General features: G+C 38.2%; 1 protein-coding gene across 5 annotated transcripts in view; it reads left to right on the forward strand.

The window, feature by feature from the left end:
• The window catches only part of Mtdh (metadherin), a 53,127-nt gene extending 30,120 nt beyond the window's left edge, over positions 1-23,007 (forward strand). For 2 of the 5 annotated variants that reach the window (XM_052747588.1, XM_052747585.1), the window contains 8 exons: positions 281-517; positions 3,419-3,508; positions 6,151-6,249; positions 13,104-13,228; positions 15,050-15,157; positions 17,005-17,145; positions 20,571-20,727; positions 21,308-23,007. In XM_052747588.1, the coding sequence (XP_052603548.1) occupies positions 281-517; positions 3,419-3,508; positions 6,151-6,249; positions 13,104-13,228; positions 15,050-15,157; positions 17,005-17,145; positions 20,571-20,727; positions 21,308-21,378 (1,028 nt within the window). In that variant the 3' untranslated portion in view covers positions 21,379-23,007. The remainder of the gene's footprint in view (positions 1-280; positions 518-3,418; positions 3,509-6,150; positions 6,250-13,103; positions 13,229-15,049; positions 15,158-17,004; positions 17,146-20,570; positions 20,728-21,307) is intronic. The other 3 variants (XM_052747587.1, XM_052747586.1, XM_052747589.1) reach the window with 3 other exon arrangements.
• Positions 23,008-23,218: the final 211 nt, after the last annotated feature.

The raw sequence follows: 23,218 nt of genomic DNA on the forward strand, positions 1-23,218 counted from the left end.
ATGCTTGTAATCCCAGCACTATAGAAGCAGAGGTAGGAGAACCATGAAACTAATATGAGCCTACATAGTGAGACCCTATCTCAGAAACAAACTTTACAAGGGTCTGTGTCAGATCTCTGTAGTTTACTTTTTTTTATACTCAAGCTCCTTAAAGGACAATAAGAAGGAAGAGAGGACTTAAGCGTAAGCCGAGTTATCATAGAAACTTGAAAATGTTCTGTTTTTTTTTTTAACAAGAAATCATGTATCTATTTTTAATCTTTACTTTTTTTTTTTTAAGTTTCTTCAGGATTAAATGAAAATCTTACTGTCAATGGAGGAGGCTGGAGTGAAAAGTCTGTAAAACTCTCCTCACAGATGAGTGCAGGTGAGGAGAAGTGGAACTCTGTTCCACCTGCTTCTGCAGGCAAGAGGAAAACAGAGCCATCTGCTTGGACTCCAGACACTGCTGATGCTAATGCCAATGGGAAAGACTGGGGAAGGAGCTGGAGTGATCGTTCAATATTTTCTGGCATTGGTAAGAACTTTTAGGGGAAATTTTTTATTCATTTGAAATTGGTAATCTGAGACATCTTGGATTTTTCAGGATTGGTGACGGAAAGCAAACCATCAATAGAAGTATTGCTAAGCTGGGCAAGGTAGTGCATGCCTGTGATCCCAGCACTTGGAATGTGGAGGCTGGAGGATCAGGTCATCTTCAGCTGCATAATGAGTTAGAGGATAGCCTGGGCTACGTGAGATCCTGTCTCCTCCTCCCCCGCCCCACCCCACTCGAAAAAAAGGAGAAATAGTAGTCCTGCCATGCAGAAGTTATAGTGATAATTAAGTTATCTCAGACTCTGCATAGAATAAAACAAGTTGAAACTAGCATGAATAACATCATTTACTCTATATAGTGTTTTCATATTCTCTGTCATATTTTTTCCTCGGTATGGCTAACTGATGTAATTGTATATTCTTAGTGATGTCATAAATGCAATATATGAGTAGATGTGATAGATTTTAGTAGTTTTATTGAGTGTAAATAAAAATAGTAAATAAAAGTACTAGACAAGTTTATAGCATTCATATTATTTTATAGTCTATTAAAATGACTATTAGATGTATTTTTTTTCCTTGAATTTTAATGGCAAAAATTAGTAGTTTCCCTTTTGAGAGGCATTGCGTTTTAAGCAACATGTGCTTATATGTTATAGGAAAAGAAATCTTTATTAAATATAGAAAACTGCAAATAGGTAAGGGAAACATTATCACACCACCAAGTGGCAGCTATAATCAGTCTTTGTATTTACAGGGTTTTTCTCTACTGCATATAGTTTTTGGTTTTTACATAAACTGAATTGAATGTGCATTTTCGTGTTCCTTTCCTCATCGCCTAATTTGTAAGGAAAGTTTTACCTGCTCTTAGGAGCATGTTTACTTAATGGCCTAGTGTGCTGTCTTATTTAATAGCATAGTTTACAGCTATTCTGTATTATTGGAGACTGACTTTTTAAAAACTATTTTAGGTAATGTTACATTTAGTGTATTTGTCTAGGATAGATTCTTGGGAATGAGTTGGGTTAAAGAGAACATGAGTGTCTTCATCATATCGTCAGTATTCTCATACTCTCACCCACAGTGTAAGTGCCAATTAATCGTATTCTTACCAAAGTTGAGCTTTTTTTTTTTTAAATCTTTGATTTGATAAGCACAAAATGCATGAATTGTTTTGTTTGACTTTTAAATCACTGATGCAATTGGAAATTTTTCCATGAATTAATTGATCATTTCTGTTTCTTATACCAGTTAATTTATTCTATTCTTTGCCATTTGTCTAATGGCCTTATGCTGTTTTGTTGACTTTATAAAATTGATTTATAATTCATCATATAGTAAAATAATTGTTTCTTTGCTTTGGGGGTTTGGTTTTGGTTTTTGTTTTCTCAGAGTCTCACTATGTAGCCCTAGGTGGCCTAGAAAACTCTGTTGATAAGGCTGGCCTGGAACTTATGTATAGTTCTCCTGTCTCTGCCTTCTAAGTGCTGGAAATACAGTTGTGACCACCATGCTCTGCTTAAACATGCAGTGTTTTGTTTTTTGGGTTTTTTGTTTTGTTTTGTTTTGTTTTTCTGTTTTACTTATGGCAGGTATTTTTGATAACTTAGCTTAATTTGGGGAGTATTGGATACTAGGAAGTTCTTAGTTTGCAAGAAAAAAAAATACAGCCTCTTCTTTTACTCCTAGCTTTCCAACCCCTTTTAAAGACTAATGCCCTCAAGAAGCAAACTGCAGTTTATTCACTAACACTGTTGTTCTGAGTTTGCTCTCCTCCCCGCTTTGATGTCCAAAAACTGTAGAAATATCACAATTTGTTCAAAAAGATAGTCCCTAAATTCATACCATCATTTTCAACAGAGAAATTACTATACTAAAAGTTGTATTCTCTCATATTTAGTAAAAGGTCAGGTCTTATGGACTAGTAGTGGGAACACTGACCTTGTAATATATTTTTAGTTTACTTACAGAAGCTATGTAGTTTCACTATTAGAACATAGATTAGGTGGTATTTGCCTAGTGTTGTTACAGATAGTTAAGCAGGCAATTAGATGCATGGGCTTCCCTAGCTGGATTCAAGATTTTTTTTGAAATTGAAAGAGAACTGTATTAAATTAAGTTTGCAATGGATTGTTAAGGAAAAACGGCTATGACTGAAGACATGAAGAGGTGTGTGTGCTCCTTAGAATACAGTCATGTCGAGTAACAAGGCATCTTAAAAAGTGCATGCTAGGTGATTTGTCATTATGTGAACATGTACTTAAACTAAGATACCTAGGATGTAACTAGGTGAGAAAGTCTCATAGAGCCACACATATATGTAGGCTGCTATAGACCTAAGTGTTGTTCTGTTTTTAGAGAAATATCTTGAAAATAATAAAAAGGCAGCATGATGAAGTAGAATAAGGATAGACTAGTTCAGACAGACCTATTAGGAGTTTATGGACATTTAGTTATGTAACCCAAATGAACCTCATTTAAGTAATGTGACGATTGATTGTAATGAATTACTACTACGTTTGGTGTCTCATCTGGAGTAGTTGCTTAAATCATGATAGATAATGACATAGTTTTTATGGTGGAAAGAGTAGGCTTGGAAACTGACTTTAAGTTCCAGTTATAGCAGTAGTTTTCTAAGTATTAGTAAATCATTTGCTAGCTCGAAACCAGCCTAGCAGGGTTGACAGAAGGATTAGAACTCAGTGTATAAGGGAGCCACCCATATAGTAGACACTCAGTAAATAATAGCTATTGCTATATTAATTGGTTTTTTGTTTTTTTATGATAATCTTTAAGTATTGCTATCATAGTTTTAAATCTGTACATCTTTCAAGTTTCATTGCAAATTGAAGGTTGCAAGTGACGTTCTTTATTTTGCCAGCTGCTTGGTCTAGTGTGGCTAGGGGGATGAGTGCCTCTCAACAGAACTCTGCTTCTTTTGCATCTCTCACACTTAACTCTGCTGTCTCTGGTATGTGAAAACAGTCTTTCGTTCAGTTAACCAAAACATTTCTGTTTACTTTTAGCACTTGTTATTTTAAAAATTGATTAGCATCAAATATTGCTATCAACATAATTAATTTATGAAGTAACAAAAGCCTTTATGTTGTAGGGGACACCCAAGTCCTTATGTGCCAGTGACTTAGATTCTGTGGTCCACCACTGACAATTTATTAGCATAAATACTCCTACAAGGCCTTCCCCTTTAGGTTAGGACAGTGGTTCTCAACTTTCCTAATGCTGTGACTCTTTAATACCAGTTCCTCATGTTGTGGTGAGCCCAATCATAAAATTATTTTCATTGCTACTTCATAACTGTAATTTCACTACTGTTATGAATTGTAATGTAAATAATCTGTTTTCCAGTGGTCTTAGGTGACCCCTATGAAAGGATCGTTTGACACACACACCCAAGGAGTCACAATTCACAGGTTGAGAACCATTTGATTAGGACCATGCTCTTGTTACTAGTGCACCCCACCAAACTTCTGGTTAAATTTGCCATGTTTCTATTCATTCCTACTCATTATGAGTTTATAATTAAGCTTTTCAGATAATATGGACACACATACACAATAATGTTTTAGGACCTATTGATGCATATTATTCATACTGTCAATCCAGCATCCCTTAAATGGATAGGTCTTTTATTAATCAGCAAAAGCTACATATATTAAACAAATATTACTTAAGTAGGAGGGACACTTTCATTTATACTACTTGATTCATATAGCTTCCCATGGACTTCATTTGCTAATGATGTTATTTCATGGTATCTAGAACATTAGCCTAGAATGGGGGCCAGCAGACTCTTCCTGTAAAAGCACATAGTGAGTAGTTTATGTTTTTTGGGCCATACTGTCTCTGCTATAGCTATTAACTCAACTGTGCCATGATAACAAGAAAGCAACCAGAGATAATACATAGGCAAATGAGTGTTCTGACTTCAAAACACGATTCATTTGACTTTTTTCAACCATTAAAAATATGAAATTCTGCCGGGCGGTGGTGGCGCACGCCTTTAATCCCAGCACTCGGGAGGCAGAGCCAGGAGGATCTCTGTGAGTTCGAGGCCAGCCTGGTCTCCAAAGTGAGTTCCAGGAAAGGCGCAAAGCTACACAGAGAAACCCTGTCTCGAAAAACCAAAAAAAAAAAAAAAAAAAAAAAAATATGAAATTCTGTCCAGATGTGGTGGCGCACAACAGCACTTGGGAGGTAGAGGCAGGCAGATCTCTGAGTTTGAGGCCAGACTGGTCTACAGAGCGAGTTCCAGGATAGAGAGAGTTGTTACACAGAGAAATCCTGTCTCAAGGGGAAAAAAACAAATAAATAGATATGAAAGTCTTAGTTCATGGGCCAATCAAAATCAGTGGTTGGACTTGGCCTACAAGATGCAATTTGTTAACCCATGGTCTCATCAACCACATTTCATTTCCAGGAGTGCAAGTTAATTGCTTCCTTCATTTGATGACTATATAACACATATACATACATTCAGAGAAAGCAGTAGGGGCTACTGGAGATAAGTTTATGTTTATGTAGCTGATTGGCTAATATATATGCTAAATATTACCATATTTGTTGAGTAATCTGCTAAATTTTACATTGAAATATATTACTAATTTGAGTATATAATGAGACAGTAATCATCAAAATGCTAGCAAGCTCATCTATCTATAAGCAAGTAGAAATGTATAAATTAGTGAAGACTGTGAGGGGGAGAAATGATTGTTATTTTTATTTATACTAACCAGAGACCTATGCTTCTTAACCAGTTTTTTCTGTCAGTGACTCTCAATCCAAAGTGAATATCAGAGTCACTTAAGGACTCTTTACACACATGAAATTCTGATTCAGGTCTTCTGTGTAGGTGTTTCTGCGCCTGATAGAATGCTTTCATTTGCATTCTCAAATTAATTTGTAGCCGTAGAACCATGGGTTTTGACCTTACTTCCATGAACTATTATGCCCCAAAATGTATTTAAATTTTTACATAAAGTTCTGAACATTGGGCCACCACTGCTTTCATCAGGTTCCTAAGAGACCTTGTAACCCCCAACTCTCATCCCACCTATTCCTTCTCACTTACCCTCTAAGAAAAAACAACCAACTTAGAAAATAATATTCTGTTCTTTTAAATGTACCTGAACTTAACTCTCAACTTCGAGCAGCTCTTGTCTCTCTGACTTTTCTCTGTCTCACCTCTCTGGTTAATCCTGTTTCTTTAACTTTCTATGGCCTAAACGTTGAGCAGACTCAAACATTTTCTAATCATTTTTCTCAGGATGTATGCATACTCTGAAGCATCTAGCATTAAGATTTTGTGCTTTACTGCTTACCTTTAAGCTTGTTTTCAAAATTTTGACATTTACAGATAACAAAAATCAGACTCTGATTGGTATGAGTGGTGGTGTTGAATTAGATCTAGTTATTATCATACTTAATTTAAAATTGCCCTCAATTTTCCTTTTCCTTTTAATTTAACTCTTTTGCTATGTCTGAATTTTTCCTTTTAGGAGAAATAAGGTCCATGTGCAAAGTATAGAACTATTGTTATGAAACATCCTTAGGAAATTCCATTTTTAATTTTGTTGCATTCGTTTTTCATTTAAGGGTCTACTGCTGAGCCAGTTTCTCAGTCTACCACTTCTGATTATCAGTGGGATGTTAGCCGTAATCAACCCTATATCGATGATGAATGGTCTGGGTTAAGTATGTCCTTTTAAATTTTTTCAGTTACTTTCCTCAGAATTTTCTTTCTAGCACCCTGAATTCATGCTTTGTGTCTTAGTTCTAATCCTAATTTCTCCCCTTTAAAGGTCATAGTAATGTAATTTAACATCAGCTATACTACTTGGAACTTGATTCTGAATCCCTATGGAATTAAAACTAACTTTCTGTTATGACTGAGGCAGTTTTTGTTTTCTCATAGTTTTGGAGGATTCATTTTTAAATTTCACTGTTTTAAATGAATAATTCTATTTCTCTGGTTTTATTATAAAAGAAGGGATAGACTCTACAGCAGTGGCTTTCAATATCTGTGTTGTGTGCACATTTTTGTGCTAGTAGACAACCACTTTCATAGCCCAGTTTGCAATACAAACATAAATTTAAAAGGAAGAATCATCTCGGTGGTGGTAGTGATGGTGCCCCCTTTTAATCCCAGAATTCAGGAGGCAGAGGCAGTCAGATCCCTTGAGTTTGAGGCCAGCCTGGTTTACAGAGCGAGTTCAGGACAGCCAAGGCTACACAGAGAAATCCTGTCTCAAAACACCAAAAAAAAAGAAGAAGAAGAAGAAGAAGAAGAAGAAGAAGAAGAAGAAAGAGTAAGCTGGAGGCACTGTGCACCAGCCTTCTGCCAGGAGGCTGAGACAAGTCTGAGCTCTGTGAGTTCAAGGCCAGTCTGGTCTGTGTAGGAGTTCCAGCCGGACAGGGCTACATGCAAGACCCTGTCTCAAAAATAAAAGTAAGAAAGGGGAAAAGAAAAAGAAAATAGTCTTTGTATTGAAAAAGCCCACCATCTTCATTTAAAATTACAAACTTCTAAGGCTTCCCCCCCCATAAGTCCAATTTTCGGAATTTATTCTTTCCTCTGAATTTTTATGTCACATTCTTTCCTACCTTGTTTCCATCATTTTAGTCTTTGTTTTAGAAAAGAAAGTATAGATTAAATGTTCTTATTTTTAATTTTTTAAATTATCTTCTGGGTTTTTTTTTTTTAACTTTGACCTTATTTTAATAATTTTTTTATTTGAGTTGAAACCTCCAGAAAGAGAACGTTGATTACTCTTATATGTGCAGTACTTTGTTGTTGTTTTTTTTTTCCTTTGTGGGGTGGGGGGTGGGATTCTGACAAAATAACCCTGGCTAGCCTAGAACTCAGTGATCCACCTACTGTGCTTCCCAAGTACTGAGATGAAAGGCGTGCACCTTCATTCCCACTACTGCAGTTCTTCTCAGAGGGTTTAGTGTGATGTGTGATGAAAGTAATGATTTAGTAGTGATGGTGATAAAGGTAAACACAGACTGTCTGCCCGCGGCTGGTCTCAGGGTTTTGCACAGTGTCACCACACTTAATACTTGAAGCAGTTGCTGTACTCGTTCTCTTTAATCCCTGTGTGGTACAGTCACAGTGATGATAGTAACCATGGAGACAAGCTTTGTGATACAGTGACTGAAGCAGAGTCCGGACAGATTAAAGGAGATTAGGTGAAAGGTGATTAGAGAGGCCCATGTCTGGACATTAAGACGGTCAGAGCTAAGGCTGTTGGACTTGGTTCTGTGTTATGTTGGTGTTCTTTTAAACATGGTCTCACTTTGTAGCCCAGTTAGCTTTGAACTCTCAGTCCAACTAAGGCACTTGTTTGGAAAGTTTAGTTTTAGTTCTAGGTCTAGAATATGGTGTTTCATATGTCTTGAGCTTTATCGTATTTATCGTATTTTGGAATCTATATTGAATTATAAAACAGAACAGAATCCATTCTGTCTACTTTGAGTAGTTTTGAGAAAGCTCTATAAATTATAATGTATCAAGATGTGTACGGATGCAAAAGCATGGGTTTTAAAGAAAATTTGTCTGTGTTGCTTTTAGGACAAATAATCATCTCTGCAGTGCAGAACTAGGAAAGCAGCAGTAAGGGATCTGGACTGCTGAGAGTTAAGACCACTGAGCCAGTAGCTACAGGCTGTCCTGCTGGACATTTTACCGTACCTGTCTGTATGAGGGTTTTCTAATAGGAAAACCGGTGTTGACTGCTAAAGAAATAAAAATTACATATAAAAGTGTGTTGGTGAGACTCTAGATATTTAAAGCCAGGTGTATTCTGGCAAGATGGGTTAGTGGGTAAGGGCACTTGTCTCCAAGCCTTAGAACCTGAGTTTGATCCCGAAAACCCACGTGATAGCAAAGAACTGGTTCCCACAGTTGTCCTTTGATTTCTCCATACATACACATGGGTCCGCACACACACAAATGAATACATAGGTAAGTGTTAATTGTATGGGGGTGGTCCTGGTGGATCTAGAGACATGGCTCAGGGATTAAGAGCATTTGCTGCTTGTATGGGAAACCTGGGTTCAGTTCCAGCACCCACATGATGGCTCACAACTATCTGTAACTCCAGTTCCAAGGGATCTGATACCCTTTTCTGGCTCCATGGACATGGCACACAAGATATACACAGTGCAGGTAAACGTGCATCACATAAAATTAAAATGTAGAAAAAAAATGGTGGCACACACTTAATCCTAACACTTGGGAGGCAGAGGCAGGCAGATCTCTGAGTTTGAGGCCAGCTTGGTCTATAAAATGAGTCCCAGGACTACACAGAGAAACCCTGTCTCAAAAAACAGAACGAAACAAGTATTTACACACACATAAAGCAAGGTGTGGGGGTGAATGAGTATAATCCCAGTACTTGGGGGTTAAAGCACTTGAAGAGGCAGGAGGTTCAGGAGTTCAAGATCTTTCTTGACTACATTGAGTATCAAGTTCAAGGCTAACCTGAACTACTTGAGACCCTGTTGTGAGAGAAATTCTGTACTTATTCTTATATATATCTATAATTATAAATATATACATATATATATGTATATATATATATATAAAGAATACCATATTCAAGTTTGCTATGCCATATTAACAGCCTTCTACATCCAAAATTTGTTTTTAATTTATTTTGCCTGAATTTTATTTTTGTGTATGTATATGTGTATCATCTTTAATGTGGTCTTGGTTTGGATTTTTTGCTTGTTTGTTTTGGAAGGGTGTACTCATTGAATTTATCACTCTTGAATTTATAGAATGCATTGCATAGTATATTATGGTTACTTTTAATATCAATTTGCCACAAATTAGAATCAACAATAGCTGTCTCATTGTGGGACAACACCTGGTAGTGACTCAGTCCATAAGGCAGAGTGCTTCAGTAGTCGGAGTCTGCTGCTTAGAATGTTGTAGAGAACCGCCGGTAGTCCATAATGATAGAAACATGGAGTTTGCCGTGAGAGAAGGGACCAGCAGCAGAATGGGGCAGATTAAGTTGGTGTCAAGAGGGAAGGTCAAGCGAGCAAAAGGCTTCTCAGTGGACGATTGAATCTGTGTTTAAATGCTGGAGAACAAAATTGTTTATAGAAGTTTTCTGATAGAAATAGCTGATCCCTTGCCAGATAGACATAGTGGCACTCATCTTTAATTCCAGCACTCAAGAGAGACAGAGAGGCAGGCCGATCTCTGAGTTTGAGGACAGCCTAGTCTACAAAGCGAGTTCTGAGACAGTCAGGGCAACACACAGAAAGAAACCCTGTCTCAGAACAAAAAAAAAAGAAAAAAGAAATAGCTGATCTCTAGATTCAGGTTAACAGTGCCATTCTTGAACCTGAAACATTATTCCACAAGCAGATTAAATGAAGAAATAAATTCCTTATCCATATAATATATATTCATATATATTAATGCAGCTCTGTATTAAAAAGCATTGGCAGACTCTTGTAAAAATTTGGGGGTGGGGAAATGGCTCTGTTTAATAAAAGAATAAGACTACACTATCAGTCATTTTCAAGAAAACTATGTTTAAGAAGTTCATTAGGGCTGAGGATATAGCTCATTGATAGAGCAAAGCCATGTTCAAATACGATCACTACTAAAACAGACAAAAACTACATAGTTTATTAGCACATTAAACCTATGAATCTTAAGCATTATTCATTGGAAAATCTCTGCACAATTATGTTTTTAAATTATTAAGTAGTTTTTATTCAATCCCAGTTAATTAAAAAGTAATCTATTCAGTAATAAAAAAATAGCATAGGGTTTTATAGAGTCTGTAAGCACAGATTTGTGCTTCTGTTAATGTTTTTACAGAAATTAAACCAGAGAGGACAACTCTTTCTCAGATTTGAATTCTCTAAGTATTACACTAGATTTCTGTTCCTCCCCACACACCCTATAGTATTCATTAAGAAAGTGGACTTGTGTTAGTATGCTGCATATAAACTCTTTGTACTTGGTAGTCTCTTTTCTGGCAGTCAGTCTTTTTTTGGGTGTGTGGGGGGGGAGCTGAGGATCGAACCCAGGGCCTTGCGCTTGCTAGGCAAGCGCTCTACCACTGAGCTAAATCCCCAACCCCTGGCAGTCAATCTTAGAGACATGGCTAATGGACAAGTTTCCAGAGCTTTCCATCAATGAGTTTCCTCACAGTGAAGCTCTTACATTTGAAATCCTCTTACAATATTGTTAACAAATGTTTGGTATAAGATGAGAAGTTAGCTCCAAACATCTACTGGATCCATTTGTGCTTATAAAAATGACTCTACATTTCTGTATTTAAGATGTATCAAATATATTGGAGCTGGGATGAAGTTCATTGAAAAATACTTGCCTGTCATGGACAAGGCTCTGAGTTGAATCCCTAGCATTTAAAACGAAAGTGTATCTCATGGAGATTTCTCAAAAATCTATCAGTTTTAACAGTTTCATTGTCACCACTGAGAGTAAAAGCAGTAGCTTCCATTTGTTGAGCGATTACTACATTGCTGTGAGCTACTGCTGTAAGTGTATCTTACATCATCCTGTCAGAACTGCATGAAGTTGGTATAGAGCCAGGTGTGGTGGTGCATGCTTTTAATCCCTATCAAGGCAGCCTGGTCTACATAGCCAGGACAGCCAAGGCTACATAGAGACCCTGTCTCAAAAAAAGAAAAAAATAGCCAGGCTTGGTGGTACATACCTGTTATCCCAGCACTTGGAGGCAGAAGTAGGCATATCTGAAGAAAAATGAAAGGAGGGGAATTAAGAAGTATTGTGTCACATTAAGTGATAAAGGGTTATTAATGGACATTTGTTTGACAGTAAGGCCCATGTTCTTAAACTCTATATTAGTGCTCTGGAGTACTGACTGAACATCATATCTGTCTGCTTCTGAGACATGATGATAAATTTTGAGTCAGGAAAGGACAGCCTTTTATGTAGCATACTTCACACTTGTATCACTTGTTTCATATTTTCCTGACTAGAAGTTCTGCTTATTTTTGGCTCTTCCTATCGTATTGAGACTTAGCCCAGCCCACCCTGGGCCACAGTCCCCTATGGTAGAATGTGTCACTCTTTTCTTCTTGTACTTACTTATCTCCACTGAATAGTTAGACTCTTAGCTGCATATGACAGTGGCTTCTACACACTTACTTTTAACTTAGGACTTAGTTAACTCAGTTCTATTGCGTGGTTAGACCTTAATAAGGAACTGCCTCATGAGTAGATGAACTTCAATTCTGAGAAGATATACTTACTATTAATATGTGTCTTTCTGACATAAATTTGAAATCATGTGCAAAAGGTTTTGTCTGTTTGGGCTTTTTCTGTTTTGATTTTTGTTTGTTTTTTCCTGTGAGCATTCTCTCAGATCATTCTTTGGTCTTCTCAAATGTGTATTAAAGCTTTTGTGAAGATCTATAGTGTTTCTTCTGAAAAAGTAAAAAGTTGATCTGGGAAAATTAAAATAGCAGTAAGCATAAAACAGGCAGATTTGCCTCCTTGATCCTAAAATGTATGTCCAAGTTATGTTTGGCATCACCCTGGGAGCAGGTCAGTGGGACAGATTAGAAATCCCGGAAGCAGTGAAATGTATATGAGAAAACTTAGTATTTGGTATTAGTAGAATTAAGACATTATGGAAATTGCTGGGCTTATTTCAGTTAAACAAAGCTAGGAAGGCTTCCTGACCATTTGGAAGTAAAGTATAACCTCTGTCATCTTAAATCAAACTTGGCTGTAAGTAGATACTATAAGAAGGGATGTGGGAGTGAGTGGTTTGCAGGGAGGCCGGGGAGAGTCAGCTCTGGGAACTACTTAGCCAAGGAGAATTGAAGGCCTGTGCTCCCCTCTAGCAGTGACTAGTGATAGCTTCCAGAGTAAAATGTCAGTGCCTTGGAGCGAAAGACAGAAATTCAGAAAGTCGGGGCGAAGCTGTTTTTTTTTAGACTAGGGTGTTCAAAGCCCTGCAAGTGGCTCCAGTACGTTTAGTCATCAGATAAGAGGCACTGAACACTGGGAAGTGTTAAGAGGCTACAAGTTGATTGTTAGAAGAGGAATGAAAGTGCTTACCTAGTTGGTCATGATTTGGTGAATTTGAAGAACCTAATCTTGAAGAGCTTATAAAGATGTGAGGAAATGTATTAGGAGGTGACAAGAGGGTGTAGAATTTTGGTACTATGAATGAAGCTTTAATTCTGTGCCCTAGAAAACAAATTGATTACAAAAATATGACCAGACCTTAGGCTAGGTTAAAGATGGGCAGAGGGGAAAAAGTGCAGATTTAGAAGACTAACAAAGGAGAGTGGCATTAATAACTAACAAGTGTCTTCTGGTGTGTCTAAAAATTCTACTTAATCTTGTGCCTAGCAACATTTGGACAAAGGCTACCATGTTTCCACCTTTTGCTAGCTCTTAAAATATGCTTGGGGAAGAATAGTTTAAAATTACAGCTTAATTCAGCATAAAGAATTTTTAGTGTTTGAATTTTAGCTTCTGACAGAATGATGGATAACTAATTCACATTGTTAACTTTTAGATGGTTTGTCTTCTGCTGATCCCAGCTCAGACTGGAATGCACCAGCAGAGGAGTGGGGGAACTGGGTAGATGAAGAAAGAGCTTCCCTTTTGAAGTCCCAGGAACCAGTCCTCAATGATCAAAGGGTAAGCATAAGGAATTAAGAGATAATTATTTGTTAAAGAGACTGATCCCAGCACTTGGAAGGCAGAGGCAGGTGGATATCTGTAAGTTCAAGGCCAGCCTGTTCTACAGAGCAAGTCTCTGAACAACCAGGACTGTTACACAGACAAATCCTGTGTCAACCCTCCCTCGCCCCTCCCCCCCCCCCCCCAAAAAAAAAAAAGGAAGAGAGAGACTCAGGAGAATTCTAGGCTACAGAGGTAGGGACAATTGAATCTCAGGAAGGAGGAGGTGTTGAGCAGCATAAGAAACAACAGAGTGGTTAGGGACATTAGGCCTGGAGATTGTCACTGTATTTACTTCCTGGGAATTTAGATCATTTTCATTACAAATTTTGGAATCGGGGTTAGGGGTGTAACTCTGTAATAGAGCATGGACTTAGCATGTACAAGGCCCTGGCTTCAAGCCTCATCATAAAAAAAAAAAAAATCTTGGACTAAAAGCCGTATTTCAGAATGTTGAATGGTTAGGAGATTTGTTTTAGGAGGCTGGAGTGATGGCCCAAGGTTTAAAAACACTGGCTGCTCCTACAGAGGACTGGACTTGATATTCAACACCCCAGGCACAAAACACAGCATCTGGTGCACAGACAACCAAAACACCCATACACATAACTGATGTTTTGTTTTGTTTAAGAGAAGTACTAGCAAATAAAAGGTTCAGGGAAAAAATCAGTAGATAAGACTGGAGGAGAGGCAGTAGGTTACAGCAGTCCACAGTAGGGGGAGGGGGATGTGATAGAGATTTTAACACGGGTGGCAGAGACGAGTTAGAGAGGAGCCATAGAGACTGATGTGACCCTGTGCTCAGCAGATGAGTTTAGACAGTAAAGAGATGAGCGTGGTTTGTACACACTGGTGTGGGCAGGGCTGAGGAGGGGCCTGGTAAAGTGCCGACTGCACAAGCATGAGGACCTAAGTTCAGTCCCACACCTGGCAGCACAGTCTTTAATCCCTGTGGTCCTGTAGCAAGATGGGAGATGGGGACAGGAGAACCCCAGGAAACCCTGAGTCATCACACAGCATTGAGCAATGAGAAGATTCTGTCTTAAGGTGCAAGACAGCCTGAAGTTGCCCTCTGAGCTCCATGATGGTGCCATGGTACAAGTGGGCCTACAGTCATGCAAACAGATATGCACATGTGTATGTATGCCCCCACCAGGGGGACAAAGTTGGCCTTGACATGGATCATAATTTGGTAGCCTCTGCTTTAATAAATGAGAAGGGTCTAGAATAAAGTTTGAGGGCTAGAGAGAGATGGGGATGTTTGTGCTACTCGGTGTTAGATCCCTTGCCTCATATATATGCAAAGTCCTTAACACTGCAAAGAAAAGGAAAAAAGGGATGAATTAAAGTATGAATAGACACTTGAACTAATCCGTGAGCAAGATCTGAATGATACTGTATATTTCTATAAAATTTTATGTCTTTCATCTAAATTTCTAGGAAATTGAATGGACACAAAATTCAAGGTAGTGGTCCTTTCCTGGGAGGTATTGTAAGAATGGGATCTAGTGTTTGAGAGTTGTTGGTAATGTTGATTGGAGCAGTTTTGAGACAAACTCATCAGCCCAAGCTGGCCTTTAAGTCCTAATCCCCCTATTTCCATCCAGTGAGTTTTTAAGTAACACAAGTTTTATTAAAATTTTGTTAGTCATAGCTTATTCTTACTTAGATTTTAGAAGATAAAGACCAAACATAGTGACTGAAATTATTTCACAGTAATTGTGAGTAATATAAACTTAACCAGTTGGGTTTACTTCAGTATTTTGCTTTTAACATCAGATTTCAGATGATGATAAAGAAAAAGGAGAGGGAGCTCTTCCAACTGGAAAATCTAAAAAGAAAAAAAAGAAAAAGAAGAAGCAAGGTGAAGATAACTCTCTCTCACAGGTAAAGTTCCTGAACAGTGAACATTCATTATGATACACCACTGTGGGTGGTATGGAAAGTGATGTCCAGACACTAAGAATATGTAGAGATAAATGACAGCATGAGAACCATCTATAAAAATGTGTGTTTTGCCTGCATGTGTGTATGTGTACCACATGTGTCCTAGTACCCACAGAGGTCAAAAGAGGCTGTCAGATCCCCTGGAATTGGAGTTATAGGTGGTTGTGAATCACCATGTGGATGATGGTAATTGAGCCCAGTACCCTTAAAAGAACAACAAGTGATCCTGGCCACTGAACCATCTCTCCTGCCCCCTCCAGTGAGTTTAAAATATGAAAGTTGGACATGTGAAAATTAGGACATGTTAGAGAATTGTTACATAGTATTAGTATAATAAAAATTGTATTACCCTGGGTCTGGAGAGATGGCTCAGCAGTTAAGAACACTGGCTTCTCTTCCAGAGGTCCTGAGTTCAATTCCCAGCAACCACATGGTGTCTCACAACCATCTATAATAGGACCTGATGCCTTCTTCTGGTATGCAGGGATACATGCAGAGTACTTAGACATAAAATATAAATAATTTTTTTTAAGAATTGTATTACTGGTCTGTATATTCTTTTGCCTCTTCATTCCCTGAGTCCTGCTTGAACTCTTAGCCCTCCCCAGTCTCTGACTGTTCTTCATAATGAAATGGTCATGTTCATCAAGAAGATAGGCAGGGACTTGAGAAACGTCTCATTTGATGAAGTGCCTGTAATCCCAGCCTCAGCAGAGAAGGATGGGGTCAGAGACAGGCAGGTCCCTGAAGCTCATTTCTAGCCGGTCTCATCAATTGATGAGTTCCAAGTTCGGCTGCATGCTGAACTTAAATTCACATCAGAATTTTGAGTTGTTCTTCAAACTTACTGCTGTCATATCACATTCCAAAGAGCATCAGTATTGGAAGGAAACTTTTTAAATGGCATTTGCTTATGTGTATGTGCTTGTACCTGTGCCACAGCATATGTTTGGAGGTCAGAGGCCAACTTCTGAGAAGTCATTTCTCTCCACTATGTGGGTACATAGTTGTTAGAACAGTCATTAGAGTCTGACATTCTCACACCTTGACATGCAGTAAGTTCTGTGTGTTCTTTTCTGTTAGGAAATACCATCTTTTAAGACAATACAATTTAGTTATGCGCCTACTTAATATTCTAGTGCATATATTTATTATATATATTGTAATGTCATTTAGAATTAGTTCGTTAAACTTTGAATGTCTAAACAATGAACACGGGAAGCATTAAAACTTAAACAGGACCTTAGAAATTTCCTGGGTGAACTTTTATAGTTAAGAGAAAGTAAGAGATTTGTCCCTGGAATTACATGGAGTCATGTCATGACCAGATTGGAGTTCTCTGTATAGCCTTTATAATATGTATATGTGAAAACATTACTCCTTGAAGAAGTCACTAAGTGAAACTCCATTTTTAAAGTCTTGTTTCCATTATCAGCCTCTTTGCTGTGTGCTTCTTGTAAGTTGAATATTAGTTTATTCTTTTTGGGTTGGTCTGTTGATAGAATGGTTTCCATTCTGGGGTGTATTTGTGTTAGTGTATGTAATTTAAGGGGGCAGGATTTGGGACAGGAGTTCACTCCGTAGCCCAGGCTGACCTGGAGCTTGTAGCAGTCTTCCTGCCTTGACCACCAGCCAGGTGTTGGGATTACAGGCATGAGCTCACCATGCCTAGCTTGGACACCTTTTTAAGTGAATTTATTTTCTTAGGATGTCTTTGGGACAACAAAGTAGGTTTTAATCATTAAAGAATGAAGAAATTTAATCTCACAGACAGCTTTCTTCTGCAGGACACAGAAGAACTAGAAAAAGACATTAGAGAAGAGCCTCCCCTGAATACCTCCAAAGCCCGTCCAAAACAGGAGAGAGCTTTTTCCCTGAAGACCATGAGCACTAGTGATCCAGCTGAAGTACTGGTCAAAAATAGCCAGGTGATTTTTTAAAGAATAGTAAAGGTTTCTTGACTTAATAATTACAGAGTAATTAACATTTTGTTGAAGTACTATGCAAGTACACACCATTCTGAGTAGTGTGGTAGAATGTCATGCCATGTAAAGCACCTCCATCTATCACTGGGTACTCGTTGATGTTATCAGATTGGTTGTTAAACTACATTGGTGCTTGTATGCAAATAACCTTTTTATTTTACATAATAAGTCTGTTGCTGATCAAAGAGAAGCTATATGTGTTTCACCATTAAGTGAAAAGATTTTCAGCTCAGAAAAGAATGGGGGAAAAAAGCCAGTAGTGGTGGCCACAACTTTGATCCTAGCACTGGGGAGGCAGAGGCAGGTGGATCTCTGAGTTCAAGTCCAACCTGGTCTACAGATCGAGTTCTAGGTCAGTTAAGGCTATACAAAAAACCTTGTCGCAAAAAAAAAAAAAAAAAAAAAAAAATGTGTATGTTGAGGTTGCTGAGATCCACAGAAATATTGAAAAGAAAAGAGCAATGTATCAGGGTGGGGCACACCTTTGATCTCAGGAGGCAGAGGCAGGTGAATCTCTGGGTTTACGACTAGCCAAGGCTACATTTTTAGACCCTGTCTCAAGAAAAAAGAAAACAAAACACAACAGAAGCATGGGTTTTGGTACTACCTACAGTTTCAAGCACCCACTGCTGATCTCAAAACAGAGTCCCCCAATGTTAAAGAGGATTGCTACACTATACTTTTTCCTCTAAACATCTAGCAAGGCATGTAAAGGATAGAAGACCTAAGAGAAAGTGCTTTTTCCAGCTGCATTTACCCAAAGTACATGCCTTAATACGACCTGTTCAGTTTCCCAAAATGTAACATTTGTTTAAAAACTAGGTAACAATTTTTTGAAGTTTTCTTATTGTTTTGCTTCAGTTTGGTTTTGCTTCAGTTTGATTTTGTTTTGTTTATTGTTTGAGTTAAAGTTTCATATAGCTCTGGCTGACCTCAAACTCACTGTCTAGCCAAAGCTGGCATAAATTCCTGATCCTCCTGCCTCCACATTTCAAGTGTTGGAGTTTTAGGCATGTACCTCTGTAACTGACAATGACATATTTTTTAATCATGTGCTTTTTATGGAAATATTGATGAGTCAGAAGAAACTAGTTTATGAAGGGTCTGGATCAGTGACTGAAACAAAACCCTGATTTCCCATTGGGTAACTTGTATGTGGTGGTTTGAATATGTGCCCCCCATAGGCTCATATATTTGAGTATAGTTATGAAGTAGTAGAACTCTTTGGTAGGATTAGAATGATTAGGAGGTGTGGCCTTGTTGGAGGAAGTGTGCCACTGAGGTGGGTTTTGGGGTTTCAAAAGCCCATGCCAGATCCAGTCTCTTTGGGCCTGTGGAACAGGATGTAGCTCTCAGCTACTGCTCCATCACCATTCTTGCCACCATGCTTCCTGCCATGCTGACTAACCCTCTGAAACTATAAGCAAGACCCCAATTAAATGCTTTCTTTTATTAATAGTTGTCTTGGGCTGGGTCATAGTTGCACATGCCTTTAATCCCAGCACTTGGGAGGCAGAGGAAGGTAGAGTTTGAGGAGAGCCAGGTCTACTCAGAGAAACCCTGTCTCAAAGAAACAACAAAAACAAAAACAAAAAAAAAAAAACTGCTTTTGTCATGGTGTCTACTATAATGTATCCTAGGGGGCTGCAGAGTTGGCTCAGTGGTTAAGAGCACATGTTGCTCTTACAGACCAGGGTTTGGTTTCCAGCACCCACGTGGTGGCTCACAACCATATGTAATTCTAGTTGGGCGCCAGGCACATGATACATATACATACTTGAGACAAAACACTTACACGCATAAAACAAATCTAAATAATTTAAATAAAGTATATTTGAATTACCTGACTCATGCACACATTCAAAACTTGTTGAGGTTTGTGTGCCAACCTCAACAAGTTGGAGGAACTAGGCTACAGCAGTGGGTAAGACAGCATCCCTGTCTGAGAGAACGTGGAGTCAGTGGACCAGCTCTGACAGCAGGACTGCTGAGAGAGGGAGCTCTAGCAGTCCTGTCCTGCAACAGCGACAGTCATATTTCCCACCTAGATTGGATGCTTTAAATTCCTAAGTGTTCTGAGGTAAGGGATGTGATCTCAGTAATGCTCAGAGGTCATTTTATGAAAAAGCAGTTGAGCCTTTTTATGACTTAATGTAAGTAACATGAGAAAATATAAGGGGAAGAAGATGAGAAGTTCTAACAAAGCTGTAGGTGTGATGTAAGGAACTCTAAGGAGGTGTGAGCAACATTAATGTAGATTCAGTACCTTAGAGAAGGAAAGAATGCTAGCAGCTCTCTGAGCTCACATCACTTTTCTTGTGTTCGTGGAGCCAGGAAGAGTAGGAGCAAAAGAAACAGAAGTTCCCCTTGTTTTTGTGTTCTGGGTGATGGTGAGTGTTAAAGCTGACCAGTGAAGTAATCCACTCAACTCTCTCTCACACCCCTGAGTCATTCCAAATAAGCATTCTTAATATTGCACTTACGAATCACACTACCCTAAACTTCTAATCTCATTACTAGACTCAAAAGTCTGAAGATCTATCTATACTGGTTGCTTGAATCAGTAGGATTCTTCCCACGGAGTCTGCTTGTGGAACACACAAGCTGCTGCTCTTTGCAGTATCCCTGCTTGCTAGGGAAGAGGTTAGGTCAGATCATTGAGAAGGATGCCCTAAATTCAAAGCAAGCCTAGGCCAGTCTGGACTAGTAGACTGAAGGTCTAAAAAAATAAACCTAAATAGATAAAAGTAATTCACTATTTTTGTCTTTAACAGTTTTGATGAGTTCAAAGTTGGTGGAAATTGATTGAACTTCTAAAGTACTATTTATAATGAAACAGGAGATTCTTGTTTGAGATTCATTAGCTCTTTTAACTTTTGTTTTCTTTTTCTTTTTTGTGATTTTTCGAGACAGGATTTCTCTGTGTAATAGCCCTAGCTGTCCTGGATCTCGCTCTGTAGACCAGGCTGGCCCCTAACTCACAGAGATCCATCTGCCTCCTGAGTGCTGTGATTAAGGCGTGCGCCACCATGCACCAAACTAAATGGAGAGCCCACTGGGGAGTGTATAGTCTTACTCATTCTGGCAGGGGTCCCAAGTTGGTAGACGTTATTTTAAAAAACTTATCCCCAAAATTAGCTTTTGGTGGTTTTGACTTGTCTATATTTATCTGTTTTATCTCACTGTATTCATAGATGTTGTAGATGATGTTGTGTTTAGTTATGTCACTAGAGGGCAGAAATGAGGTATAGTACTACCTATTAATAATTAGAAACCATTTGCTTGCTGTTGGTCTCTGGATATTGCTATAGTACTTAATATTATATGAAATTTATACAAAATTCTGAGATAATTTTATCCCAAAATAGCCTATCAAGACTCTTCCACCTGCTAACTCTACCGAGCCATCTGTTACCTTACCAAAAGGTGACTCTGACAAGAGCTCTTCCCAAGTGCCACCGATGTTACAAGACACAGACAAACCCAAGTCAAATGCTAAGCAAAATAGTGTGCCTCCCTCGCAGAGTAAGTGCTCTGTTTGTCTTCTTGCATCTTTCTGACATCGTGTAAAGGTTCTGATCTTAGGTGTCTGGTAGGATAGTAGAACAAGCCCTGCCTTCTGAAAGAGCATGGTTCCTTGAAACTTCACAGAATTGAGTTGAGGCCCAGGCTGCTAAGATAACCTGAGCAGTGAAGATAATGAGAAGCTGGCTTGGTGTAGCTGCTCTCTTGGCTCCTTGCCTTTTTCCTTTGCACATGTTCCTGCGCTGCGTGTTACTGTCTTTCCCTCCTTTTCTCCAACTGTCAAGCAACATAATAGTGCCCCATCTCAAAGAGAGATGGGAGGGAGGGGGAGGAAGAGAAACCATTTCTGTGGGTTGGTTGGCACCAGTTGAGTATAAGCAGTCACAGTTAATACCTTGACTTTGAAAAGGAGGGAAGCAGATAATAGCTAACTTGAAAAGATCCAAGACCAGAAAACTTAAAACATAAAATTTGAACAATTAAAAGTTTTTTCATAGTTTTTACTTTTATGTTACTGATCTATGCTGACTAGCCACCTTATATTTTTCTCTGCTCACCCCCTCCATGTTTTTTCTTTTAGCCAAGTCTGAAACTAACTGGGAATCTCCAAAACAAATAAAAAAGAAGAAAAAAGCCAGACGGGAAACGTGAATTTTTTTTTCCTGAATTGGACATGTGTTTACAAACACTGTCTTGAAGATTATGCTGTTTATGCAATAATTTGTGAACATGTACAGAATTTTATATAAATTTAAACCAATTTTTAAAACAAAACTGAACACAACTACCATAAAATGGAATCAAAGGAACATTAATTTATGAGATTAAGAGGTCAACAGAATACATACTACAGTGCTGGAAGACACTTGGGAGAGTCTTTTCAATTGAACAAGAATGATCTTCATTGAAGAATATTATCCTGGTTTTACTACAGTTCCCTGTTTACAACAGATTGTGCCCTGTCTCTTCTGAGCTGAGGAATAGTGGGTTCTGATTAGAAAGAAGGCCGCCTAGAAACCAGTAGGCAGCTCCTTGGATCTTATGCACGAACTTAGAACATTTGAATCTGTTTTATGCTTAAATCAAAGTGCTTTGATCAAATGTGTAATCTGCCATATCTTTACATATTTGTTGTAGCAGTTTGTATTAAAAGAATCACAAGTGCAAATAAAAAGTCATTTATCATTTGTTTAACTAAACTGTCTTGGTTTAGTTTACAGTTCTTAAAAAGTTCTGAAAACATTGAAAATGCAATTGACAAACACTTGTATGGCTTACAAAGTTATTTTTGATAGTCTTACATTACTTGAATTATTCAAAATAACAGTATATTTTAAATTAAGAAAGGTAAACTATACTATTTGTTTGATATGTTTAAGGCTGAGACTAACAAATAATGCTCTTGTTTATGATTTGAAAACTTTCAGGCAAAATCCAACTTAATATTTTTCCTTTCCCTAGCAGTTTTTTCAGTGTCAACTCTTAGTTGCTAGTAATTTTTTTACTTTAAAATGAAGTAATTCACAATTTTTGAGCATATGATGAAGAATGGAAAAGTAGTCAGACAGCTTTAATTGAAATTGTGGAGACCTCCAGTTATCAGGAACACATTTTTTTACTGCCTTAACCTGTAGTGCGTAGAATATGCATCAATTTCTTGAAGGGGATTCATGTTTTTATAAGAATTTTCATGTAACTATTGCAATTGTGGTCAAAAAGGAACGTTTTCTGCTTGAAACTGTTGATTTAAATGATGTGTGATCTGTCACCATTTTCAGGCACTGTGTGATCTCTAGGAAACTGGCAGGCCTCTCTGTAACTGTTAATAGTGCATGCTTGGCCATGTACACTGTAAATAGCCTTTACCAAACGTGTTTGACAAGGACCATGATTAACATCACCTTAGTGAATTGTGATAAAGAAAAAAGCCATGATTTATTGACGTGAGTGGCTTGTTTTCATGTGGCGCCGGGAATGAACCTGTTTAAAAGCTATAACCAATGGTACTGATCTATCCATCAAAAACTGTCTTTATATTTGACTGTAGTTTAATAGTATTTTCAGCTAGGAAAGCTATAAGATGTAAAATGGCTTAGTTCTGCTGAAGACTGGCCTTATTAAAGGACGGCTTTCCTCACAAGCGATTAACATTTTTTTTTTTTTAAATCAGGTGTTAACATCTGTTTCAGGAACATGGCAGTGTGTTTACATGTTGTCAGAAGTTTTGTTTGAATGGGATTTCTAAATTAATTGACTTGTTTAAATAAATTCAGAAATGGATAGCATTGTTTTTATTTGCTTCACTATTGGGTAAATAATAGCTGATATGCCGGGAATGGAGACTTCAGGTGGCTCTGAGCCTCACACTCCCTCAGGGGGGCTGCCACGTTGTGTCATAAGGGGATTTTGATGGGGTCTGTAATTACAGAGTGTGCCAAAAGGTCAGTACTCAGAAGTTTAGTTGAACTCTCTCAACTCTACCTCACTGTTC

The sequence above is a fragment of the Peromyscus californicus genome, unplaced genomic scaffold (assembly GCF_007827085.1).
Source record: "Peromyscus californicus insignis strain IS unplaced genomic scaffold, ASM782708v3 Scaffold_20__1_contigs__length_68692818, whole genome shotgun sequence".
NCBI lineage: Eukaryota > Metazoa > Chordata > Mammalia > Rodentia > Cricetidae > Peromyscus > Peromyscus californicus.